The sequence below is a fragment of the Oncorhynchus clarkii genome, chromosome 23, assembly GCF_045791955.1.
Source record: "Oncorhynchus clarkii lewisi isolate Uvic-CL-2024 chromosome 23, UVic_Ocla_1.0, whole genome shotgun sequence".
NCBI classification, from domain to species: domain Eukaryota; kingdom Metazoa; phylum Chordata; class Actinopteri; order Salmoniformes; family Salmonidae; genus Oncorhynchus; species Oncorhynchus clarkii.
In genome coordinates this window covers 24,253,994-24,281,867 of record NC_092169.1, presented here as the reverse complement: position 1 = coordinate 24,281,867, position 27,874 = coordinate 24,253,994, and the positions used below count along the sequence as shown (strand labels likewise).

The 27,874-nt window shown below is 42.8% G+C and overlaps 1 protein-coding gene and 1 pseudogene across 1 annotated transcript; one reads left to right on the top strand and one right to left on the bottom strand.

Moving 5' to 3' along the window:
* Window positions 1-6,627: 6,627 nt before the first annotated feature.
* Window positions 6,628-13,673, bottom strand: LOC139381259 (NFU1 iron-sulfur cluster scaffold homolog, mitochondrial-like; annotated as a pseudogene).
* Window positions 13,674-14,589: 916 nt separating this feature from the next.
* On the top strand, window positions 14,590-27,148 carry LOC139381598 (transmembrane protein 150A-like). Its single transcript, XM_071125251.1, has 7 exons — window positions 14,590-14,947; window positions 19,174-19,221; window positions 19,599-19,661; window positions 19,992-20,059; window positions 21,014-21,144; window positions 24,860-25,037; window positions 25,440-27,148. The coding sequence occupies exons 1-7, from the start codon at window positions 14,883-14,885 to the stop codon at window positions 25,625-25,627; spliced, it is 741 nt and encodes a 246-aa protein (XP_070981352.1). The 5' UTR covers window positions 14,590-14,882; the 3' UTR covers window positions 25,628-27,148.
* Window positions 27,149-27,874: the final 726 nt, after the last annotated feature.

The window sequence follows — 27,874 nt, the reverse complement described above, 5'->3', positions numbered from 1 at the left end:
AACTAAGTTAGGAAGGATGCCTGCATCTCTTTGTAGTGACCGGGTGTATTGATACACCATCCAAAGTGTAAATAATAATTTACCATGCTCAAAGGGATATTTATTGTCTGTTTTTTTTACCCATCTACCAATAGGTGCCCTTCTTTGTGAGACATTTGAAAACCTCCCTGGTCTTTGTGGTTGAATCTTTGTTTGAAATTCACTGCTTGACTGAGAGACCTTACAGATACTTGTATGTGTGGGGTACAGAGATGAGGTAGTCATTCAAATGTCATGTTAAACACTATTGCACACAGTAAGTCCATGCAACTTATTATGTGACTTGTTAAGCACATTTTTACTCCTGAACTTATTGCTATAACAAAGGGGTGTAACATTTTCTAAAAGCATAATTCCACTTTGACATTATGGGGTATTTTGTGTAGTCCAGTGACACAATCTATATTTAATTCATTTTAAATTCAGGCTGTAATACAACAAAATGTGGAAAAAGTCAAGGGGTGTGAATTCTTTCGAACTACTGAAATGGGGTCAGGTCTATGTACAGGTGTAGTGTATTTTACGGTCATGACTCATGATACATGTAGGGAGTTATTACCGGTAACAAGGCTCATCTTTGACCAAAGGCTAAATAGTCTAAAGACGAGCAATAAGTGCGACCCACACTGGGGGAAAGCTTGAAGTATCATTGCTGCTCTGTTAAACTTGGAGAAAATATTAAATACTGTGTGAGAAATAATAAATACATTATAATTATATGGAAAATATTTCAGTGTACAAAACATCTGCTCTTTCCATGACATAGACTGACCAGGTGAAAGGTATGATCCGTTATAGATGTCACTACCACTTCAACCAGTGGAGATGAATTGGGGGAAGACAGGTTAAAGGATTTTTATGTGTTGAGACATTTAAGACATGGATTGTGTATTTGTGTCATTCAGAGGGTGAATGGGCAAAACAAAATATTCAAGTGCCTTTGAATGGGGTATGGTAGTAGGTGCCAGGCGCATGGGTTTGAGAGTATCAAGAACTGCAACGCTGCTGGGTTTTTCACGCTCAAAAGTTTCCCGTCTGTATCAAGAATGGTCCACCACCCAAAGGACATCCAGGCTGTGTAAGGGGCGGCAGGTAGCCTAGTGGTTAGAGCGTTGGACTAGTTGGACAAGATCGAATCCCCGAGCCGATAAGGTAAAAATCTGTCGTTCTAACCCCTGAACAAGGCAGTTAACCCACTGTTCCTAGGCCGTCATTGAAAATAAGAATTTGTTCTTAACTGACTTGCCTAGTACAATAAAAACATGTCAGAGAGCCATTTTGATTAGTACCCGTGCAGCTTCAGTTCTCCTCTGTGTGGGTTCATGACCTTCTAGGTGCATCTTGTGTGTGTTCTGTCAGTATCCCTCACTGTCCCTTTAAAAGCCATGAGGCAGTAGGGCACCAGTGTTATATTGCTCTACATGCACCTAAACACTATATCTACACTGTGGAATAATGATAGGAATTCACAGGAATATGTATTACATGTAACAAGGCATGCAGCTTGGAAGTATAGAGGTGGGAAAAAATAGATGCTGACCATCTCCTCACCATCACCACCTTGGTGTTCATGTTCCTAGTAGCCATTGTCACTCTCCTTTTCCACCCAACCTAAATGCTTCAGCAGATTAGCATAATCTCAACCAGTACCATATGCTAGCCTGTTAAAGCACCAGCATCTCATCTAGCTAATGCTATAAGGTTGGAACTAAAATGCTTGCCCTGTGCACCCGGACACACCAGCCCTCATCCTTCTCCTGTGTCGCCGTCTCCAAGAACAACCACTGCCTGATACTGTAAATCAGTGTGGGAATGCAAAGAAAGAGACGCACACAATGGCCTCTGTCAATTCTCACTCTAACAGACTAAACTGGGAAGGGCAACGGCCATGTTATCATCGCCTGACCTCTGACCTCCGTATCCCAGCGGGCATTGGGGTTGGTCTGTCAAGGTCCAGTCTATACCTCAGTGCTTAATTTTTAGGGACTGTACACTTTTGTAAATAATGTACGCATAAAAAATCCTTTCTTTCTGTTTTTCCTTTGATAGTGGATGTGTAAATTATATGTTCATAATTAAAAGTAGATTTATTTGTATTTTTTTCCTCGTTTGGGAAAACAAAAAACATTCAAATGGCGCAGGAACAGAAGGCAGACGTTTTATGCGCCCCACAACCGATTTGTGTTTTTTGTTTTTGTTTATCTGCGTTGTTTGTAACTTATTTGTTTTACAATTTTTGTACATAATGTTGCCGCTACCGTCTCTTATGACCGAAAATAACTTCTAGACATCAGGACTGCGATTACTCACCACGGCCTAGCAGAATCCTTTTTCTTTTTTCACGACTCTGACGAGCCCGAGGCGGAAGATATACGACTCCCTCGGGAACAGGCCCTGACCCCAGGGCTGGCGGTCTAAGGGCTGGCGGTCTATGTATTTTTGTAAACAACAGCTGGTGCACGATATCGAAGGAAGTCTCGAGCCATTGCTCGCCTGAGGTAGAGTTTCTCATGATAAGCTGCAGACCACATTATCTACAGAGAGAGATTTTGTCTATATGCTTTGTAGCTGTTTACATACCACCACAGTCAGAGGCTGGCACCAACATATAATTGAATGAGCTGTATTCCACTATAAGCAAACAAGAAAATGCTCACCCAGAGGCAGCTCTCCTAGTAGCCGGGGACTTTAATGCAGGGACACTTAAATCAGTTTTACCTAACTTCCTAATTTCCCAAATTCTTCCGAATTTCTAACATGTTAAATGTGCAGCCAGAGGGAACCACCTATACTCCACACACAGAGATGCATACAAAGCTCTCCCTCGCCCTCCATTTGGCAAATTACAAGCAAAAATTAAAGCAGGAAGCACCAGTGACTAGATCAATAAAAAAGTTGTCAGATGAAGCAGATGCTAAGCTACAGGACTGTTTGCTAGCACAGACTAGAACATGTTCCAGAATTCCTCCAATGGCATTGAGGAGTACACCACATCTGTCAATGGCTTCATCAATAAGTGCATCGATGATATCATCCCCACAGTGACCGTACGCACATACCCCAACCAGAAACCATGGATTACAGGCAGCATCTGCACTAAGTTTTAAGTTCCTCGGCGTACACATCACAGACAAACTGAATTGGTCCACCCACACAGACAGCATCGTGAAGAAGGCGCAGCAGCGCCTCTTCAACCTCAGGAGGCTGAAGAAATTTGGCTTGTCACCCAAAGCACTCACAAACTTCTACAGATGCACAATCGAGAGCATCCTGTCGGGCTGTATCACCGCCTGGTACGGCAACTACTCCGCCCACAACCGTAAGGCTCTCCAGAGGGTAGTGAGGTCTGCACAACGCATCACCGGGGGCAAACTACCTGCCCTCCAGGACACCTACACCACCCGATGTCACAGGAAGGCCATAAAGATCATCAAGGACATCAACCACCCGAGCCACTGCCTGTTCACCCCGCTATCATCCAGAAGGCGAGGTCAGTACAGGTGCATCAAAGCTGGGACCGAGAGACTGAAAAACAGCTTCTATCTCAAGGCCATCAGACTGTTAAACAGCCACCACTAACATTGAGTGGCTGCTGCCAACACACTGACTCAACTCCAGCCACTTTAATGATGTAAAATATATCACTAGCCACTTTAAACAATGCTACCTAATATAATGTTTACATACCCTACATTATTCATCTCATATGTATACGTATATACTGTACTCTATATCATCTACTGCATCTTTATGTAATACATGTATCACTAGCCACTTTAACTATGCCACTTTGTTTACATACTCATCTCATATGTATATACTGCACTCAATACCATCTACTGTATCTTGCCTATGCCGCTCTGTACCATCACTCAGTCATATATCTTTATGTACATATTCTTTATCCCCTTACACTTGTGTCTATAAGGTAGTAGTTTTGGAATTGTTAGCTAGATTACTTGTTGGTTATTACTGCATTGTCGGAACTAGAAGCACAAGCATTTCGCTACACTCGCATTAACATCTGCTAACCATGTGTATGTGACAAATAAATTTGATTTGATTTGAGCTAAAGGCTAGAGCTGCCTTCAAGGAGCGGGACTCTAACCCAGAAGCTTTAAGAAATCCCGCCTTGCCCTCCGAAGAACCATCAAACAGGCAAAGCATCAATACAGGACTAAGATCCCGTACTACACCGGCTGTGACGCTCATCGGATATGACAGGGCCTGCAAACCATTACAGACTACAAAGGTAAGCACAGCCGAGAGCTGCCCAGTGACACGGGTCTACCGGACAAGCTAAAGTTCTTCTATGCTCACTTCGAGGCAAATAACACTGAAAACATGCATGAGAGCACCAGCTGTACAGGAAGACTGTGTGATCACGCTCTCCTCAGACGATGTGAGTAAGACCTTTAGACAGGTCAACATTCACACGGCCGCAGGGCCAGACGGATTACCAGGACGTGTACAGCGAGAATGCGCTGACCAACTAGCAAGTGTCTTCACTGACATTTTCAACCTCTCCCTCTCCCTGTTTCCGATGACAGAACAGTGGTAAGCCTGATCCCCGACAACAATGAGACAGCCTATAGGCAGGAGGTCAGATACCTGGTCGTGTGGTGCCAGGACAACAACCTCTCCCTCAATGTGAGCAAGACAAAGGAGCTGATTGTGGACTACAGGAAAAGGAGGGCAGAACGGGCTCCCATTAACATCAACGGGCTGAAGTGGAGCGGGTCGAGAGCTTCAAGTTTCTTGGTGTCCACATCACCAACAAACTAACATGACAGTCATGAAGCGGGCATGACGAAGCCTATTCTCCCTCTGGGAGACTGAAAAGATTTGGCATGGGTACTCAGATCCTCAAAAGGTTCTACAGCTGCACCATCGAGAGCATCCTGGCTGGTTGCATCACTGCCTGGTATGGCAACTGCTCAGCCTCCGACCGCAAGGCACTACAGAGGGTAGTGCGAACGGCCCAGTACATCACTGGGGCCAAGCTTCCTGCCATCCAGGACCTCTATACCAGGCAGTGTCATAGGAAGGCCCTGAAAATTGTCCAAGACTCCAGCCACCCTATTCATAGACTGTTCTCTCTGCTACCACACGGCGAGCGGTACCGGAGCGCCAAGTCTAGGTCAAAGAGGCGTTTTCCCGCCTCATGAGTCTCCCAGTCACTGCCGACTGGGACACAGCCCGGGATCGAACCTGGATCTGTAGTGACGCCTCTAGGACTGTGATGCAGTTCCTTAGACCGCTGCACCACTCAGGAGGCCTAGCGGTGCCTTTTCTGTCCCCAGAAAATAGAAGTTCTTATTTAGTGTAAAATGTGGATTGCAAAAGGCTTTAAATATAATCTCAGGTGTCCTTTACACCAAATATAGATCTTGAAAGGGAATTTAATGCATTTTAAACACTTTTTGTCAGTGGGTGTAAGAGTTTTTGCCATGTCCCAAGGTGTTATCAAGGTGTTATCAAGTCTTAAAATAATAACGTTTAACATTTTTCTTCATTATTTTAAAGTATCAATATTTTTTTTCTTCGTGATTATTGTATTTATTATTATTTTATTTAAGATTTTCTGTGTGTCCCCGATACCACTTTCCACCCTGTTAGTTTGTTGTAATTCTCTATTTAAGAAATCAACCCCTTCCTACAATATTCAGGAAGTGTCATAATTTCTTATGGGTAAAAAAAAAGAAGTGTGAAGCTAAATAAATAAACACTAAGTTTATCTATTTGTCCATGTTTCATGTTGTTAGTCTGTATGTTCCACTCATAAATTACACAGTTAGGCTAAATTTATAGAGAAAAAAAATGATACGATAGCTCAATCTTGCTCACTCACAGAGCTGTGGCTAATAACATTTCCACTCTGTTAGGTTCCACCTTGTTAGGATTATGCACCTAACAAATTGGAAAATGCACCCCGGTGTTTACGTGCCTGAGCTTGATCAATATGTTTTTCTGAAAGTCAAACATGTCCTTTTTCTGAGAGAACACATACATTTGTGGCAGGGAGAGGTGAGGGGAGTGGTAATTGAAGGGAGATGCCTTGCAGCCCGCTGGCTCCACCCCCGAGCCTTATATGGACTTCCTGCCCCAATGAGGCGAGCCTGTGGGTCATTAAGCCAGTGAATGCTTGGGGATAAAAGAGGATGCGGCAGAGAATGGAGAAGGAAGCGAGTGAAATGGCTGTGTGGTTACCCCACTGTGTACCGAACCGGTTTGGCCGAGGACCTGAGTTTTATGATTACCCCTGGAGAAATGGATTGTGGACTGTGAATGGTTGGTGAATTCCCCCCTTTCCCCAGTGTGCAAAACTCCCAACTAAACTCCCCATTTGCATTCTAGTTGTGCTCCTTGTGTTTGTTTGGTTATTGAACTTGGTAACATGGAAACCCCACACCCTTGAACCTGCTACAATATACAAACATTTTTCCAAAAGATTTGAGGTCCAAATGGCACCGCATTGTAGGAATAACCTGGCTGGTGTTTCTGCTGGTCCTGGCATGGTTTGGACACCTGTTCAGAAATCTTGCGCTCATGAATGTGCACTGTCAAAGGACACTGATAATGAAGTTGACTTCATAGCTTTTATTGGTAAGGTTATCAATACGATTCAGGTTGTGGAAAGCAAAAATGCCAGGTTGAAGGTTCTTGTGGAGACGGCAAAAGAGATATTGGGGGTATGAGATGTTAATGTTGAAATGGTTGTTGACATGCTGAACAATCCTAAGGGTGAAGTGTTTCAGCATGATATAGATCAGGGGGGTTGGCAAGTGTTTTGGGGGGGAGGGGAAGGGTGTGATAGAAGTTAATAGGTATTTATTTGGATTTATTTTAATGGTAATACTGAATTGGTCATCATGATTGATCATATATTCCAGCACAAGCGATTGTTTGCAGACCGCTATGATATCGTAGAGCATGTACTTCCATTTTATAATCCTTGTTTTTGCTAGATTCGTGGGAATGACAACTTCCAGTTCTTCAGTGTGGTGAACTACATTTTTTAAATTCAGAAGCAAGGTTAGTCCTACAAAATTACGGCCAATTACTGTGCACTGAAAATATTTATGTAGAATCAATAACAGTAATTTTCTCGCCACACTAATAGACAACAGTGCACAGAACACTTCTAGGTATTTTGAAATTGCAATGCTGAATATTATTCTCTCATCATGAACATTGCACTAGGGTAAGCAGTGTCTACCTGGTTTGCATGACATCTATACAACAGGCTGTTTATCTATAGGCATGGGGGCTGACAGTTTTATGTCTCCAAACTTGCGTTCCAACTCGGTGAAAACGTTTGCGTTGACATGATCCACTTCATCTTCCACCTAGAGAAACAAAACAAAAAGAACAGCTATAACAGACATAAAAGCTTAACTGTTCCCCTCCTCCCTCACTTTATCCTCATTCTGCCTCTCTATGGGTTTCTCCCTTCTTCTCACTTTCCTCTTCTCCTCCTCTCTGTCTCTCACCTGTTCCACGTCATCTACCTCCGGGATATAGAACTGCAGCATGTTCTGGATGCCATTCTTCAAGGTGACAGTGGAGCTGGGGCAGCCGGTGCACGAGCCAACCGGCTTCAGCTTTACCGTGCCATTCTCAAAGCCCTTAAAGATTATATCACCGCCATCCTCCATCACTGTGGGTCTGTGTGAAACGGGAGGGTTTATTTGTTGAGTTTATTTGTCACTGAACAACATAACAGGTGTTAGAAGAATGGAGGGGAGAGAAGAATGGAGGGGATGAAGAAGAGAGGTTTAAGAGGGGGGAGGGGATGGGAGAATTTGTACCGAGCTGTCCTTGAAGATGACATCACTATAGTCTTTATTTCATATCAACATAATTTCTATAATTTGTTTGTGGAACAACTTCAGTGCCCAAACAATCTGCCTGAGGGTGGTCTACAGAGATAGGTGGAATGGGCTGAGAGTAGATGAGGGGTGGGGTTAAAAGTGCATGCTCTGTAATGATTATGACTGAACACTGCAGATTCACTTCCGGTCACGTTTCAGGCTCCTGGCAGAGGCAACAAGGTTTCTGTTTAAAATGTCCTGGGTAAAGTTCATGATGCGGTTAACCTTAAAGGTCGACAGCGAAATTACGTTGCCACGAGCAGCACCGCAGATATTGAGATGAGCAAGATGCAAGACTTCGCTCTCACAGTCACAGACAGTATCTGCGCATGTGCACGGGTTCACTTCACGCTGTTGACAGCATGACCCACTATGCTGTTTACGTTCTTCATCTATGTTATAGTTGCTGAATCTACCTTTAACAAGGGCCCCAGGACCAGTGGAAGGAAAATAGCCCGATAACATTAAAGATCCACCACCATATTTTAGGTTAGGTATGTTTTTTTCTATTGCATATGCATCTTTCTTTCAACACCAAATCCACTACTGGTGTGCATGGCCAAATAGCTCTAATTTCATGTCATCTGACCAAAGCACCAGTTCCAATCCAAGTGCCAATGCTGTTTAGCAAACTCCAGGCATTTACATTGGTTGGATGACATGAAAATAGAGCTCCCTGGCTACGCACACCAGTTGGGGGTTTTGCGTCGAAAGAAAGATGCATATGGTGGTGGATCTTTGATGTTATGGGGTTAATTTCTTCCACTAGTCCTGGGGCCTTTTGTTTTTTTTATTTAGTATATAAATACTTTTTTTTATCCCCAATTTCGTGACTACGATCTTGTCTTGTCTCATCGCTGCAACTCCCCAACGGACTCGGGAGAGGTTGAGTCATGCGCCCTCAGAAACATGACCCGCCAAACAGCGCTTCTTAACACCATCCCACTTAACCCGGAAGCCAGCTGCACCAATGTGTCGGAGGAAACACTGAGTGGCGCAGCGGTATAAGGCACTGCATCTCAGTGTGAGATGCATTACTACAGACCCTGTTTCGATCCCGGGCTGTATCACAACCGTCTGTGATCGGAGTCCCATAGGGCGGCGCACAATTGGCCCAGCATCGTCCGGGTTAGGGGAGGGTTTGGCCGGGGTAACCCGTCATTGTAAATAAGAATTTGTTCTTAACTGACTTGCTTAGTTAAATAAAGGTTAAATAAAAAATAAACTGACGCTGGGCCAATTGTGCGATGCCCTATGGGACTCCCGGTCGCAAACTGTGATGCAGTGCCTTAGACCACTGCGCCACTCGGGAAGCCCCTGGGGCCCTTAAGGTCAACGGCATCATGAACTTTACCCAGTACCAGGACATTTTAGCCAAAAACCTGGTTGCCGCTACCATTAGGCTGAAACTTGGCCTAAAGTGGATCTTCCAGCAAAATAATAACCCCAAGCACATCAAAATCCACAAAAATGTTTAATTGACCACAACATCAACAGTTGGCAATGGCCAGCCTAGTGAAAACCTGTGGTTTGAATTGAAGAGCGCAGTCCATAAGTGCAGATGAATGATATCAAGGATCTTGAAAGATTCTATATGGAGGAATAATCAAAGATCCTTCAATTATTATTGTTTTCTCTTTCTCTGAGCAGTTGTATCAGTACAAAATAATATCCCATTTTTTTTGCATACAACAGACAATATTTTAATTATTTATTTTATACTGTCATTTTTGCTCATCTTTATCAACGGTGTCAATCATTTCAGACCCCACTGTACATCATACTAATAGTATATGGGGATTTTACCTGATCCGTGTATCTAGAAGCTTGTTAATCATTGAAAGAATTTCATCACCTCCAAAGTGACCTAAGACAGGAACAGCATGTTGAAAGTCTTAAATTCATAATACAAAAAAACAAAAATTTTCATTAGATGTATGCAATTTATCAAGATGACAATAGGTTATGACAGATTGACCCTCAACACTCATATGAAGAAGAGTTTTGTTCCTGTCATACTCACTGCTCTCATCGTGGGTCACCCCCGTGGTCATGGGGTCTCCACTTAGTGATGGCATCCATGACATGGTGCTTGATGTCTGTCCACTCCACATCGCCATCTGTCTGACAAAGGCAACACAAAACATGCAAAGGCCTGTTAGTAAATGAACATGGCCCCATACCCCACCCTTCTCCCAGATTCTGCACACTTTCTTGCATGGATTTTGCAATGGTGAAAACTCACTCTTGTCAATGCTTATACCAATCCTATGTTTTAAAATCAATGACAAGGATTGTGCAAGTGCACAATTTGGGAGAATGTTGAAAATGTGGACATGGCCCATGAATTGAATCATAAAATGTAAGTTCAATTGTATTTGTGACATGATCCATTCAGTCATCATGGTCTAATTGCACACCATATCCCAGAGCAAATGGATAGGGTTGGTAAATGAGGGTTTAAACTTTAGTGTATTTATTGGGTACCTTGGGCACTGTGATGAAGTCAGGGCCACTTTTCACTCCTTCCATTTCAAACAAGTTCCTGTGAAAACCAAGGGGGGTCAACAAACAGTGGAGAAGCACATTGCACGTTGCAATAGATTTTTTACTTGAGGCATGCACAGAACTGTAACTTAGGTTAATCAGTACAGTAATTAAACCTCTAAGAAATATGTTCCTAGAGCACAAATTATTATCTTCGGTTCGAGTTCTCCTACAGCAGTTCATGTACAAATGTCACTGGTTCTCCCACACTCTGAAAAGCAAACAAGCTGATGTTTAGAGAACAATTGTGATTCACGTTGGAAAACCTCAGTTTATTCACACTGTCTGGTTTTGTCAAGGTTACTGCTCATTGTTCATATTTCCAATATGGGAAAGATGCACTGAGTACAATCCAGGGAATAACACATTAAAGCAATTCCACTTGTTTCCAACGTGACCCCCGATGGAATAAACACAATATAGACAAAACCAGAAAACAACAGTAATCCCTACAGTAAAAAAAACAACCTGGTATTACACAGCATATAATAAATACATTTAAAATAAGAGATAGTCAACCTATCCTATTCCCATCATTTGTTATCCCAGACTCTCAAAACATTATACATCAATAAATCTATATTGCTATCAATACAACTGTAACCGCAATCATTTGAGCATATAGCTACAGGTAACTGCCAAAATAAAGGAAACATAAAGTGTCTTAATAGGGAGTTGGGCCACCACAGGCCTTGACATAAATTCTACAAGTGTCTGGAACTCTATTGGAGGCATGTGACACCATTCTTCCACGAGAAATTCCCTCAGTTGGTGTTTTGTTGATGGTGGTGGTAGAAAACGCTTTCTCAGGAGCCGCTCCAGAATCTCCCATAACTGTTCAATTTGGTTGAGATCTGGTGACAGACACACACACACCCTTTAATCCCACTATGTGCCATTGAGACCCTTCTTTCAAAGGCACTGAGATCTCTTCTTCTAGCCATGGTAACCAAAATGATGGGCAACTGGAAATGACCCTAAGCATGATGGGATGTTAATTTCTTAATTAACTCGGGAACCAGGGTGCGATGACACAAAAGCATAAAAAGGCAAGTACATACCTACGTCTCCTGAGTACAAACCTTTGTCCAATCATTTTCTTCTCCTGAATACAAACCAAGTAAAATTACCTAGAAATCTACTTGTGCTCTTGAGAACATCAGTCAGCAGTAGTGAGTGCTCTGAAGTCGAGCCAGACCAGGATGAAGTACCTGCAGCTACAGGTGTGGTAGACACTTCCAGTGTTTGCCATGGGAGTCCTGTCACAAATGATTTTGGACCGGTTGGAGTGAGATTTAAGGAAAAAGTGGATTCCTGCTTTTTGGCCAAACCGTACATTGATTCAGGCACGGTAAAGGACAAGCTGCGAGCGGTTACATCTTTGAAAGTTTAGAGAAGTGGAATTGTTGAGATTTGTTCTGCATCCTCTGCCCAGAGGCAGCGGGCGCAGTGCATCACACATCATCGTGGCTCAACCTGTGTCGTGCTCAAAGGGGTGACTGGTGGGTAGCGTTGAGCGTAGAGGTGAATCAAATGAAAAAGAATATCCCTGGTGTTTGTGACACCCACCTTTTGGTAAGATGTAGACCCAGTGGCAATGCAACTGAGAATACCCTGTCTGTCTTGTTGAACTTTAACAGAGTTTCTACCTGATAAGGTCAGGTTAGGTTATATTTGCTATTCTGTGAGGGCCTATGTTCCAAACACGCTACGGTGCTTTAGGTGTCAAGGATTCAGACATGTTGCAGCAGTGTGTAGAAAGGAGATCCCACAATGTGAGAAATGTGCAGAAGGGCATAGTCAATGGGAGTGTAAAGTTGGGTTACAAAAAGCACTGTGTCAACTGCGGGGGCGCCCATGCAGTTGGAGATCCGAAGTGCCCTGTGAGAGAGAGACCGGTTGAGTGGGGCAGAAAGTTTCCTTTCCTGGGGCAGTGAAGAGACTAGAGGACAGCCCAAAGGTGAGATAATCAACTGGGAGTTCCCCAGTGAGTAGGTCTGAAGAAAGACCCAGAGAGGATGAGTTTTTCAGTAAGGTTGGATATCTTGCGATTATAGCAAAGGTGATCAACTGCACTGCACTGATGGACTGCAAATCACAGAACATAGATGTGGTAGTCGCATCGGCAGAAAAATATTTGGATGAGAGATTGTAGTGCAGAAGATCTACAAGGAGTTTTGAGAAAAGGGGTTAGATGGTGGTGCAATTTAAGAGTTTCCCCTCCCACTTTTTTGGGGGGGACCAAAATGTGCAATCTGCACTCCGACGTGAGAAAGGCAGAAATATGCAACACAGCGTCTAGGCTGCCAGAAATTCACACCTGTGTGGAAGCACCTGCTTTCAATATACTTTGCATTCAAAATGTACGCAAGTGTTTCCTTTATTTTGGCAGTTACCTGTAGTTCCACTTGTAGGCCTACTCTGTATATACTACAGAAAACATGACATCTGTAGCCTTTGAATGTGGTTATTCTAGTTAGTAAATGTGATCAGAAAGGACGGTTTCTCACCTGCGAACTGTGTGGGTACTGTCAGAGGCAGACGTTTTCGGAAGTTCTGGCCAATGTCTATTGTGTGTGGAACTGGTTTCTCGTTTTCATTGTAAACCTTTAACAGACAGTTATGTCAGGTCATGTATTTAGATGGTCGGACATTCATTCAACAGTGGGTTTATCCTTACAAACCCAATCTGTTGGATGAATGTCCGATGGTCTTGAAACATTAACTTGAGACTGTCAAAAAGCAAAGAAACGACAAAGCAGCTAACGTTAGCTACCTATGGTTGTGCAGTGACACTGACTAAGCTAGGGAATGCCTCAATGACCAGACTGCAGAACAAAACGGAATGTTTTTTAGCTACCTAGCTAACGTCGTTAGCTACGTCACTCAATCAAGTTGCTGATGACGGGTTTAACGTTAGCTACATAACCGAAGAAGGCCCAGGCAAACAGAGTTCTTGTTATACTTCTTGGCCCATCGTGGTGGTTGGCTGCGCAACATGAGGATGGGATTAGGCTAGGACCTGGTTTGACATCGACGATGTGGCAGTTAAGGTTGAGCTACTGAGCTGAAATCACAGCAAGACTTTCATTAAGTTGGTATACCCAAGTAGAACTCTTAATTTCATAGAAAATGTTTAAACTCAAACCTAAAATGTGATGTATTTCGTGACCGAATCAACTGTAGAAAACTCGATTTTAAACGGGCCGCCATGATTTAATTTGTTTTGAAAATGAGGACTCCAGACAGCTGGCTTGACATATCCTGTTTAAAATTTATTCCAATTGCTCCACTGTTCATTAATCGTACGTTTACTAAGTAAATATTCATAGTCATTACAATAAATAAACATAAATTCAACCTATATAGCTAGCTAGATACATTTATAGAAAGTACGAATATTGGCATCTGAACAGCCAGCTACTATTGAGATTAATTAACTGTTGGTTCTGCAGACTATGCAATGATAAACATAAATCCGAATTCTTGCATGTAATGTATTGGGATTTTGTTGCTGCTACTAAAGCAAAATATAGGTATTTAATGTAAATGATCACTGAAGTGGGAATATGTGTGATAAACTACATAAATAATAATCTCTAAATTTGGTATGCATTTTGTCAAATTTGCCACTAGTTTCCGGAATTTGCATTTAATGCAGACCTTCGACAGCCCATTTACTACAAAGCTGCAGCTCTCTCTCTCTCTCTCTCTCTCTCTCTCTCTCTCTCTCTCTCTCTCTCTCTCTCTCTCTCTCTCTCTCTCTCTCTCTCCCCTCCACTTTCACAAGTTCTGTTGGCCAATTATTTCAAATCAATCTCATCATTTACCATAGCATAAAGTTTTATTTCTGGACAACTTTAATAACACATATTTTTAAGCTAATCTGAAAGTTATAGTTTACAGTTCAGTAAAGGAATCTAAGAAACGTATAGTTGGCTAAAGTTCCACACTGCCCCTGGAGAACTAGAGTTTGACCGCTATGCAGTCGACAGTGTGTGCTATGTAATTTAAAACAAACAGGGAGATAGCGTCGAGAGGGCCCACCCCATGTTTCCTCACGTCTGTCCTCTGACAGGACAAGGTGGTACTCCCTTCCAAAAGGAGTGGCAATATTGGTTAGAACTTTAGTTTCCTCTGCTGCTCTCAAATCGCAGGAATGTTGCCTGGGTGGTGGAAGGTACACAGACAAACTGGTACTACGTCAATCTGCTGGATATACTTGAATGATCTAGTTTGGTAACAGGACATACTTATTGGGATTCTACAGTTACGATGAGGCGTCAGGTTTATGGGTGACTGACTCTGCTGTGGGGGAATCTAAGAGGCAGAAATCTTCAAAGTGCCAGAAAGACAGACTGTGTCTGGACCCAGGTCGTCACTACTGTACTTCTGCTGCTGCTCTCACTAAACTACCAAGACATGGTCCTCTGGAGTCTACTCCCCATCTCCCTCTCCTTGGTGTCTCTCATTGGCACATGGGTGACGTAAGTTATATTTATATTTTCTTCTAATGTTTTATAAGATAATAATAACATGTTCTTGAGTTTATTGACTTAGATTTCTCTTCAGCCTGGTCTCATAGACTAGATGTAATTTAGTAAACGTAAATCCGGGACACTCAAATTAGTATGTTACGTTACACTGAGTGTACAAAACATGAGGAACTCTTTCCATGACATAGACTTACCAGGTGAATTCAGGTGAGAGCTATGATCCTTTATTGATGTCACTTGTTAAATCCACTTCAATCAGTGTAGATGAAGGGGAGGAAACAGGTGACATGGACTGTATATCAAATCAAGTCAAACTTTATTTGTCACATGCGCCGAATCCAACAAGTGCAGACTTTAGCCCTTAACCAACAGTACAGTTCAAGAAGAGTTAAGAAAATATTTACCAAGTAGACTAAAATAAAAAGTAATAATAAAAAAGTAATACAATAAGAATAACAATAACAAGGCTATATACAAGGAGCACCGGTAGTGAGTCAGTGTGTGGGGTACAGGTTAGTTGAGGTAATCTGTACATGTAGGTGGGGGTGAAGTAACTATGCATAGGTAACAAACAAACAGCGAGTAGCAGCAGTGTACAAAAGGGAGGGTCAATGTAAATTGTCTGGTGGCGATTTTATGAATTGTTCAGCAGTATTATGGCTTGGGGGTAGAAGGTCTTGAGGAGCCTCTTGGTCCTAGACTTGGTGCTCTGGCACCGCTTGCCATGCAGAGGCAGAGAAAACAGTCTATAACTTGGGTGACTGGAGTCTCTGACAATTTTATGGGCTTTCCTCTGACACCACCTATTATATAGATCCTTGATGGCAGGAAGCTTGGCCCCAGTGATGTACTGGGCCGTTTGCACTACCCTCTGTAGTGCCTTACGGTCAGATGCCGAGCAGTTGCCATACCAGGCAGTGATGCAACCGGTCAGGATGCTCTCGATGGTGCAGCTGTAGAACCTTTTTGAGGATCTGGGGACCCATGCCAAATCTTTTCAGTCTCCTGAGGGGGAAACGGTTTTGTTGTGCCCTCTTCATGACTGTCTTGGTATGTTTGGACCATGATAGTTCGTTGGTGATGTGGACACCAAGGAACTTGACACTCTCGACCCGCTCCACTACAGCCCTGTCGATGTTAATGGGGGCCTGTTTGGCCCGCCTTTTCCTGTAGTCCACAATCAGCTCCTTAGTCTTGCTCACATTGACGGAGAGGTTGTTGTCCTGGCACCATGCAGTTGTGGGTGAACAGGGAGTACAGGAGGGGACTAAGTACACATCCCAGAGGGGCCCCAGTGTTAAGGATCAGCGTGGCAGATGTGTTGATACCTTCCCTCACCAGCTGGGGGCGGCCCATCAGGAAGTCCAGGATCCAGTTGCAGAGGGAGGTGTTTAGTCCCAGGATCCTAAGCTTAGTGATGAGCTTTGAGGGTACTATGGTGTTGAATGCTGAGCTGTAGTCAATGAATAGCATTCTCGCATAGGTGTTCCTTTTGTCCAGTTGGGAAAGGGCAGTGTGGAGTGCAATAGAGATTGCATCATCTGTGGATCTGTTTGGGCGGTATGCAAATTGGAGTGGGTCTAGGGTTTCTGAGATAATGGTGTTGTTGTGAGCCATTACCAGCCTTTCAAAGCACCTCATGGCTACAGACATGAGTGCTACGGGTCTGTAGTCATTAATGCAGGTTGCCTTAGTGTTCTTGGGCACAGGGACATGTTGAAAATGTCAGTGAAGACACCTGCCAGTTGGTCAGCACATGCCCGGAGAACACGTCCTGGTAATCTGTCTGGCCTCACTGCCTTGTGAATGTTGACCTGTTTAAAGGTCTTACTCACATCGGCTACGTAGAGCGTGATCACACATTTGTCCGGAACAGCTGATGCTCTCAGGCATGCCTCAGTGTTGCTAGCCTCGAAGCGAGCATAGAAGTGATTTAGCTCGTCTGGTAGGCTTGTGTCATTGGGCAGCTCACGGCTGTGCTTCCCTTTGTAGTCTGTAATAGTTTGCAAGCCCTGCCATATAAGACGAGAGTTGGAGCCGGTGTAGTACGATTCAATTTTAGCCCTGTTTTGACGCTTTGCCTGTTTGATGGTTCGTCGCAGGGCATAGCGGGATTTCTTATAAGCTTCCGGGTTAGAGTCACACACCTTGAAAGCGGCAGCTCTACCCTTTAGCTCAGTGCGAATGTTGCCTGTAATCCATGGCTTCTGGTTGGGGTATGCATGTACAGTTACTGTGGGGACTACGTCATCGATGCACTTATTGATGAAGCCAGTGACTGATGTGGTGTACTCCTATGCCATCGGAAGAATCCCGGAACATATTCCAGTCTGTGATAGCAAAACAGTCCTGTTGTTTAGCATCTGCTTCATCTGACCGAGTCACTGGTGCTTCCTGCTTTAATTTTTGCTTGGAATCAGGAGGATAGAATTATGGTCAGATTTGCTAAATGGAGGGCGAGGGAGAGCTTTGTACATGTGTGTGTGTAGAGTAAAGGTGGTCTAGAGTTTTTTTTCCCTCTGGTTGCACATTTAACATGCTGATAGAAATTGGGTAAAACAGATTTCAGTTTCCCTGCATTAAAGTCCCCAGCCACTAGGAGCGCTGCCTCTGGATCATTTGTGGCAGCTTTGCGTGATGTATTGTTGTCTTTACCATCTTGCCCTTTGTGGTGTTGTCTGTGCCCAATAATGTTTGTAACCTGTTTTGTACTGCTACCATGTTGTGCTGCTGCCATGTTGTGCCCATCCCCCGTCCCCGCAGGAGGCCTTTTGGTTGGCCATCATTGTAAATTAGCATTAGTTCTTAACTGACTTGCCTACTTAAATAAAGGTTAAATAAATGAAATGTTGCTTAGTGGCTAGGGCCGACCCTGAACAAAACTTTCCAGAAAGAAAGTCCCATGCTGATACTAAATATTTTTGTTCGGTTGAGTTATCGTTTAAGATACCTGTAGAGCCAGAGCCACCACCTTACACCCCACCTCACAACGCGCAAAATATAAACCAATTGTTTCACTGATTCATACATTGTGAGACATTTTATTTAACCTTCATGCTAATAATATTCTAATGACCTCCAACTGTGTACTCTTGCTTAGTCACACTCATCAGTTCCTGGTTACCCATTGTACCTCTCAAGATTATCAGTGTTTTATTATGCGAGCGTACTGTATATCATATTGTAAGTTGAGGGTGTGAGTACAAGTGGATGGATGACTTTTCTGTAGGAGCAAAGCCTAGATGGAGACGGATAACTATTTAGCAGCTTTAAAGGTCAAACCACATTGAACACCATCAGCAACCACACTAGAACTGACTGTCACTTTCTGTTTCAATAAAGCATATAAAGCATACAATTAATGCATTGGCCAATAAGAAAACAGGTAATTAGTTACTAGGTAAAGAATTAGGTAAACAGTTTTTTCCTAAAAGACCGATTCACCACATGTACTGTAAGCAATGTGTGTAAAGGCCAAAGGGAACAGGTTATTTAAGTTTGACAAAATATAAATGCTCATAAAAATAAAAAACATATTTTTTATTTCACCTTTATTTAACCAGGTAGGCTAGTTGAGAACAAGTTCTCATTTACAACTGCGACCTGGCCAAGATAAAGCATAGCAGTGTGATCAGACAACAACACAGAGTTAGACATGGAGTAAACAATTAACAAGTCAATAACACAGTAGAAAAAAATAGTCTATATACATTGTGTGCAAAAGTCATGAGGAGGTAGGTGAATAATTACAATTTTGCAGATTAACACTGGATTGATAAATGATCAGATGGTCATGTACAGGTAGAGATACTGGTGTGCAAAAGAGCAGAAAAGTAAATAAATATAAACAATATGGGGATGAGGTAGGTAAATTGGGTGGGCTATTTATCGATAGACTATGTACAGCTGCAGCGATCGGTTAGCTGCTCAGATAGCAGATGTTTGAAGTTGGTGAGGGAAATAAAAGTCTCCAACTTCAGCGATTTTTGCAATTCTTTCCAGTCACATGTAGCAGAGAACTGGAACGAAAGGCGGCCAAATGAAGTGTTGGCTTTAGGGATGATCAGTGAGATACACCTGCTGGAGCGCGTGCTATGCTCATAAAATAATTAGTACAATATTAGTACAATATTATACATCGAAAAAACATACGCCCTAACATAGATAATTAGGCACTTCAATCATATCAAATGGGTGTGTTTGTTTTGTTGTTTCAGGTATGGCCTGGCATACAGCTATGACCATGTGTGTTCCCTCAACAACTGGTACGTTGTGCTCTGTCTGTGAGAATTCCTACAGACCATTGTGAATGGTTATCTCAGCCAATTCTATGTCAATGAAATACATTGCTTTAATGTAACACAAGCATATTTATAAAGCAGTATTGTTCAACACAAGTCCTGGAGATTGACAGGGTGTCCAGTCTCTTCGTTTTATCCCAGCACCAACACACCTGATTAAATTAATCCACTAATCATCAACTTGATTAGTTGAATCAGGTGTGTTGCTGCTATTGGGTTGGAACAAACGCCTGCACACCCTGTAGCCCTCCAAGACCAAGGGTGAAAACCACTGCATACTGTATACACACTATACATAAAAGGAAGGTCTGTAACCATGATTATTTCCCCTCTGTCTTCAGGGCCCCCGGGAACCCCTGTGGAAACAATACAACAATGGCATGTTGTCAAGTTCCCACCATTAGGTAACCATAGACACCTGATACCAAGGCTGGGGTCAACTAACATAATTTAATCTCAGTGAAGAAAGTGAAGAAAATAATTGAAATTACAGTAAAAAATTAATACAAATACTTACTGAACATACATTTTTTGAAACAGACTTTCATTTTTAAGTTTATAAATTTAAATTGAATTTAACATTGAATTAGAACTTGAACTTTAACTCTGTTCCATTCACATCAGAACACTTAGTCAGCTTTTTAACAGACATTCCTAGAATGTTTTCTGTCACTGGGGAATTTGAGTATTGTTTGAAATAATCGTTTCTTACACATGCTTTGGCCTTGTTGCAGCACGAGTGGAACAAGCTCACCAGAAAACTCTTTGTTCACAGCCACCATCAATGCTGCTTCATTTCTGTGTAAGATTACCTCTGTGACTGTGCAGATTACCTATTCTGTACATACACAGGTCAACCTGGATCTCTATGCACTATGCAGATGTCTATACTGACACAAAGATGAGAGTGTGCGAGTATGTGCTCATAATGTTGTAATGTAATGGGAGGCGTCATACGGGTTAGGGTTGGGTTTGGCCAGCCAGGAAGTCCTTCTCCAATCGCGCTCTAGCAACTCCTGTGGCGGGCCGGGCGAATGCGCGCTGTCACGGTCGCCAAGAGTACGGTGTTTTCTCCGACACATTGATGTGGCTGGCTACCGGGTTAAACGGGCAGTGTGTCAAGAAGCAGTGTGGTTTAGCGGGGTTGTGTGTCAGAGACGCACGGCTCTCGACCATCGCCTCTCCCGAGTCCGTACGGGAGTTGCAGCGATGGGACAAGACCGTAACTACCAATTGGATACCACAAAATTGAGGAGAAAAAGTGGTAAAAGTACCATAAATATAAAAGGGTTTGGTATGTCATATTTAGGGCCCTGTGTTTTGGATCACATGACCTGGATTTGAACCTTTATTTAAAGCTTTTTCGTCAAACTGTCCCCTTTTCTTTTTTATATCAGATGGTCCAGCACCATCCTCAGACAATTGCTTATATTTTTTGTTGAATTCTTGTTTCTGGAAAAGGCTTAAAATGAAGGTTCAAATCCAGGTCATATGACATGATTAACCAAAGCACAGGGCCCTAGTCATATTTCATATCAAATGTGTTGCTGTCCTGCTAGAGAAATGTTTTTCCAGAAAGAAAAGTTATTACGAGTTGATTGTCATTGTTGTGTTATTGAATAATAATCATATAATCACATTATATTATACAGATGGGATGTTGCATAAACATGTAATAAACATCTTATGAACATTTGATCAAATATAATGTTATAGATGCATTATAATATCAATATTTTTACTCTCTCCTCCTTAGTTATGGTGTTCTGTATCTTCCACCATGCTCACATCTTGGAGAGGAACAGTGTCCACTCCATGCTCAGTAGAATCGCCCTGGTGTTTGGTGGAGTGGCAGCCGTCGGGGCCTTCGTGGCTGGGAACTGCAATGTTAGTACTTCATGTATTACAAACAGTAAATATAATATATGCCATTTAGTAGACACTTTTATCCAAAGTAACTTACAGGTGACTTAGGCCTGCGCGGCTGGCTACACTGTACACAACGATGCAGAGAAGAAAAAACATAATAATGGAGCTATATACAGGGAGGACCAAAACCAGTTCAAGTTGCAGGGGTACGAGGTATTTGAAGTAGATATGTACAGTTATCATCTATCCTAAGTGACTAGTCATCAGGATAGATGATAATAATAAGAATAAAATAAAGAACAGAGTACAGCAACACATGAGTGCAAAAGTGTGTGTGTGTTTGTGGTGTCGGTATGTGTGTGTGTTTGTCAGTGGAGGCTGGTGGGAGGAGCTATAGGAGGATGGGCTCATTGTAGTGGTTGGAATGAGTATGTGAGTGAGTATGCATATGTAGTGTATGTGAATGTGTGGGGGTTTTATGTGAGAGTGGTAGTGTGTGTGTGTGTGTGTATGTACACCACCCTGTTCACAAAAATGGTTTGCTCCTACAGACAATGAGTCACGTTGATGTGGCATGCTATATAAAGCAGGCAGACAAACATTGAGGCATTCAGTTACAGTTCGATTGAATGTTGGAATGGGCAAAACGAGTGACCTAAGCGACTTTCAGCATGGTATGATCGTCGATGCCAGGCTCGCCGGTTCAAGTATCTCAGAAACGGCTGGCCTTCTGGGCTTTTCAGGCAGGACAGTGTCTAGGGTTTACAGAGAACTGTGGGACAAATGAAAAACATCCAGTCGCCGGTAGTCCTGTGGGCGAAAGGAGCTTGTTGATAAGAGGTCGAAGGAGAATGGCAAGAATCGTTCAAGCTAACAGGCGGGTCATAACCAGGCAAATAACGGCGCAATACAACAGTGGTGTGCAGAACGGCATCTCGGAATGCACAACTCATCGGTCCTTGTCACGGATGGGCTATTGCAGCAGACGACCACACCAGATTCCACTCCTATCAGCTGTCAACACCCCAATTGTGTTTGTACATTTCCTCAGACAATTGAGCAAGTGTGAAGAGACCGCAGATGAAGCTCCAGTGGGGACAATTGTGGAAAAACATTGCCTGGTCCGACGAATCACAGTTCATGTTGCGTCATGCCGATGGCAGAGTCAGGATTTGGGGCAAGCAGCATGAGTCTGTGAACCCATCTTGCCTGGTGTCAACGGTATAGACTGGTGGCAGTGGTGTAATGATGTGGGGAATGTTGTTCTGGCACCCGTTAGGGCTCTTGATACCAATAGAGCAATGTTTCCATGCCCCGAAGAATTCAGGCTGTCCTGGGGGAAAAGGGGTCCGACCTGGTACTAAATGGATGCACCTAATAAACTGGACACTGAGTGTATAGTCTTGTGAGTGTGCATAGAGTCAGTGCAAGATAGGGTCAGTGCATATCATCCGGGTAACCACTTAATTAACTGTTAACTGCCTTATGGCTTGTGGGTAGAAGCTGTCTTGGAGCCTATTGTTCCGAGAGCCGTTGCTCCGGTACCGTTTGCCGGACGGTAGCAGAGTGAACAGTCTATGGCTTGGGTGGTTGGAGTCGTTGGCAATTTTTCGGGCTTTCCTCTGACACCGCCTGATACAGTATAGAGGTTGTGGATGGCAGGGAGTTCGGCCCCAGTGATGTACTGGGCTGTCGGCACCAGTGCCACCCTCTATAGCACTTTGCGGTCGAGGGAGGTGCATTTGCCATACCAAGCGGTGATGCAGCCAGTTCCCATGGTCAGACGTTGCATGCATCAACCAATGGTTGTGTGCCATGTCATCGACTGTGTCATCGTCTGACAGATTGAGGGGATTCGATTAATCTGGCTCGGGCACCCGGGTAGGCGTGTTTTACACCATTTGTTTTGGAACCGGGCTAACTCCCGGGTGTGAGCCAGGTGCCACATTCAAAGCCCAAGGCGAAGTTGGATCAAAACAAAAGTGATGTAATAATGAGTAGGATTCTGTGTTTTCACATGCAAAAGTGAAAAAACGCTTAATCTGCCCAAATTCAAACATACTGTATATTTTATGGAAAAGACGATACACCATGCTGCCTGGCTGACAACATGACAGTGTGGCATAGATTACTGAGAAGGGAGCTCCTCCCTCACCGCTTTTGCAGGCCATAGACTGGTGTGTGCCCTGCTGCTCAGCATAATCCAATCCGCCCATTGCTAGAATTTATGATGCGGTTAGCTGATACTTAAAATAACTATCCAGGCATTGTCAGATCTGGCATGCATCAGCAACACCTGGGCAGAGGAACACACCAAAAAATGGGAGATGTCGTGACTTGTGCCCTTAATGTCGTACTGCCTTAGTTAGCGACCGGGAATCATACATACACCTATTAAGTTGAACGGTACGACCTTTCCGTTTGTCTCTAGAGCTGCCACAAAGACACATTCAGAACAGAGAGGAAAAGGCAAAGCGAGAGGGTTTACTCCGCCCAAAATCTGTCCACGTTAAGCAGATCATTAATTATACTAAACAAAACTATAAACGTAACATGCAATAATGTATTTTTACTGAGTTACAGTTCATATAAGGAAATCAGTCCATTTAAATAAATTCATTAGGCCCTAATCTATGGATTTCACATGACTGGGCAAGGGCGCAGCCATGGGTGGGCCTGGGAGGGCATAGACCCACCCACCTGGGAGCCAGGCCCAGCCGATCAGAATTAGTTTTTCTCCACAAAGGGCTTTATTACAGAGAGAAATATGCCCCAGAATCCACTCAGACGATCCAGAAGGTGAAGATGCCGGATGTGGAGGTTCTGGGCTGACATGGTTACACATGATCTGCAGTTGTGAGGCCAGTTGGACGTACTGACAAATTCTTTAAAATTACATTGGAGTGGCTTATGATAGAAAAATGAACATTCAATTCTCGGGCAACAGCTCTGGTGGACATTCCTGCAGTCAGTGGCTTTTTATTGATTTATTTTGGCAAAGGAGAAATGCTCACTAACAGGGATGTAAAGAAATGTGTGGGCCAAATTTGAAAGAAATAAGCTTTTTGTGCATATGGAACATTTCTGGGCTCTTTTATTTCAGCTCATAAAACATTGGACCAACACTTTACATGTTACGTTTATATTTTTGTTCAGTATATTAAGCAAGTAAGGAGTTTTTGTATAGGGGCAATGAGTGTCAAATTTAGTCAAGATAAAAATGTGTTGCTATTTTCATATGTGAGGCTTATTTGATCTAATACAAGTTTCATTATGCTTCATTATGCTTAGGTTGTTACTAGTGTACTGATATAAGTGTGATGCACGTCACATCCTAGCAACTTTGAGAAAAAACACTTATCGGAGTTGTCCCTGTTGAAATTCAGGACGGTCTATGCATATTCATGAGGCTAGCATAGCATCTCACTTTCCATTGAATATAGGCGGTTGACATCAACACCTCTCACCATATATTACAAAAAGTATTAAAATAACGAGATGTATCCACCAATCCAAAGAGAGGAAGAGGCAGGAGCTTGACAGCAGAGGTTCCTAGAATGTAACACAAACACATCCATCATTGAGGAATTGGAGTATTGTGTGGCATAATGGTTTCTTAGAAGTGCTTTGGCTTTGTCATTTGCAGCTGGAATAGTTAAATGGAACCTTGTCTTAAGCCTCTCCTCTATCCAAGGTACCTAATACTAACTGTAACCTGTCCTCTCTCCTCCAGCCCGAGTACCTAACACTGGCCCATTACCTGGGGGCTGCGGTAAGCTTCCTGTGTATCTGTTTCTACAGCCTGCTCCTCACGGTGCTCACAGGGAAGTGTGTTCTGACCCGGATGGAGTGGTTCCTCTACCCAGCACGGGTCATGTCTACTGCGGTCCAAATCATTGTCACTATTGGCTGTATCCTTTCACTTGCTCTGATGAACACTATAAGCCTTACCCCTGAACCCTGACCGTATAACCCCTGAACCTATTAAATTCTGCTGGGTGTGCATACACTCAGGAGAATTATAGAGACGACACAATGCAAGAGTAAATATAAGAATAGGAGTGTCCTCTTCCATACGTCTTCAACTTTGCAAACGCTCACAGGCCCAGAAAGGCACAAGACGTTCTAGGTAGTAGTGGTATTTGATAACAACAAGATACCGTCCAGAACATTGACAGTGAGGTTGCCTATCTGTGTGTTTTGTCTGTTTATTGATGAGTAATGTTTGAACATCTTCGACGTTCCTTTGAACATATGCATAGGGTTACTATTAACAACTACAGTTCTCCCTCCTTGACCTCTGACCACGTCAGATGCAATCTTGTTTGTACAGGAGGAATACGTGTACAAGCACTCAGCGGCCGTGTTTGAGTGGATACTGAGCGTCAACCTGGAGCTGTTTGAGCTCAGCTTCGCTGTTGAGTTCTGTTTCTTCTCCTCCTCCATGTTGTGTACACTGCTGGGGAAGAAAGATGAGGAGAAGCCTATCCTTCTGGCCTGAGAAGATGAGATGCTACTGGGCTGGGGGACCTACTGTAAGAGACACTTGGGTCATGTGATGCATGAAATGGAAGAAAACGTTCCAAAATGGAGAGACCAGCTGGACTTGTCCATTAAGTGTCGGTTAAAAAAAATGTCACGTTGTGCCCTAATGAAATAACCCAGTAGTTTACAAACTTTTCTATGTTGTGACTGATCTAAAGCTTGTGGAATTGGACCAACCAAGTAAAGGGAACAATTGTTTGTAACCGGTTCTGGCTGCGACCAAAAAATGAATCAGCTGAATCGTCCACGACCCACCGTTTGGGGAAACACTGACCTAGTGGCATCAAAGATGGGGATCAAACATAACCTTTGATCTCATTCGCAGACCAAGTCTTATTATTGAGGATGGGTTTTAATTTTTTTAATCAGGGCTGAAATCATTTTTCTTATGCAAGCCCCTAAATACAAAACGAAAGATGAGTTATTCGGGTCACAACAAATCTAAGTATTTCTGAAAGCTTTGGAAAAGTAAAACTGTCCATCCTACAACTTTCATAGCCACTGATGGACCAATACCAGGACACCTTAGCATTTGAGTAGTAGTCACTGTAAGTACTAAAATCAATATTTCTATTCTCATGTTCTGAATTGATCAAGGTGAAATTTTCTATTTTATGGGCCATGTAGAATTGTGAATGATGTTATTCTTTCAATGTTTTGTCTATATGTCTAAAACTTAAAGTCTTCGGGGCATTACTATGCCAGGCAACAACAGAAAAAAGTTGTATAAAAAATGTAACTGTCTGCAAAGTGAAGTATTGAGGTGTAATGTTGTGATGGAATCTGAGGCCAGTAATCCCTCGACAGCTTTAACATTCAAATGATGATCAAGTCATTTGGTTATTGGTGTGGAGATTAGAAGCCAGTGATAATTTTAAACCTTTGTGATAGAACAGGTGATTTAATGTGAAGGAGGCAGGAAATTCAGGCAGGTGTGGTGGTTCAGATTTATTAATAGAGGCCTCTGTCTTTTGTGATAGATCATTCTGGAAAGCTTTTTGATGGCAGAACAGCTGGTTGTACAAGTTTTACTGCATACATGGCAGATGAGAGAAGAACCAGAACAAAAGCAATCCTTCATCCAGAAACAATCTAACTGAAAATGTTATGAACAGAACAAATTTCTTAGCAAGGCATTATACTTTGTATTTGTTCCTTTCTTCTTATGTATCGTTCTCATTTTCTACTGCTTTTCTACAGTGTTCCTATTCAGGCATTTGTGCAACGATGATTCAGACTTGTTTACAACAACAATATATCATGGACTATATAGTTACATCTTAACAAAGTGGTACATAAATAAATAAATATATAACGAAATAGTGACAAACTGATGTTTACTAAAAGTAGAAATAAATAAAAGCATTTAGCCTAATTCAGTATGAAAATATCAACTTGGAAGGTTTCCTACTCTTAATTTTTGGAGGCATTTCTTTTGCCAAGCGTAATTGAGTAATAAAACGTGTGTAAGATCAAATGTAATCATTGTTGTATTTGTGATTCCTCTGCAGGACTGTCCCATGAATTCACACACTTTATGACAAGATCTAGTCGTCACATCCCTTAAGCTGTCATATTAGTGACGTGAGAACTTCTTTGGCAAGTTCAACCGCATGGTTTCCGCATCAACACACCTCACTCCAGGATCTGTCATGTGTTTATGTAATGCTCCAAAGGGGACAGTGTGTAGGCCGTTCGTTATAGGTGTGTGTGTGTAGGAATGCAGGCAGGAGTCAGTGAAAAACATGTAATGTCAACATATCTAAGGGGAGTCTGACTTAGCTATTCCCGGGGTATACTGTACAGAGTTGGGGTCAATTCTGGGGTCAACCCTGATACTGTATATGAGTTGTGTCCACAAAAACATCCCCCTTGCCTCACTCATATGTGGGAAGATGTGGAAACAAGTAGTGCTGACTCTTTACGCTTGCTCAATTGTCTGAGGAAATGTACAAACACAATGAATGTCAAAAACGTGCATACCTCTGGAACACAAGTATTAAGTGTTCTTAGAACACAGGCATGACTCATATCAGTGGTGTTCGGTACAGTAGGTGTTGTCCCGTCATTATATAATTACTATGGCATTGTGGGGTGTTAACAGTTATTGGCTCCCAGGTGGTATTTGCGTGGGGACAGGTGTGTACTGTAGGTGCACAGGTAAGTCTGGTGGAGTTTGAACCGGAGATGTTTGGGAAACCTA

Bases quoted from the DNA above. Each gene is read 5' to 3' on its own strand.
- LOC139381598 (XM_071125251.1), top strand. From the start codon at position 14,883: ATGGTCCTCTGGAGTCTACTCCCCATCTCCCTCTCCTTGGTGTCTCTC. The intron at 19,222-19,598 runs GTACGTTGTGCT...CTCTGTCTTCAG, and splicing joins GTGTGTTCCCTCAACAACTG to GGCCCCCGGGAACCCCTGTG. The intron at 25,038-25,439 runs GTATCCTTTCAC...TGACCACGTCAG, and splicing joins AATCATTGTCACTATTGGCT to ATGCAATCTTGTTTGTACAG.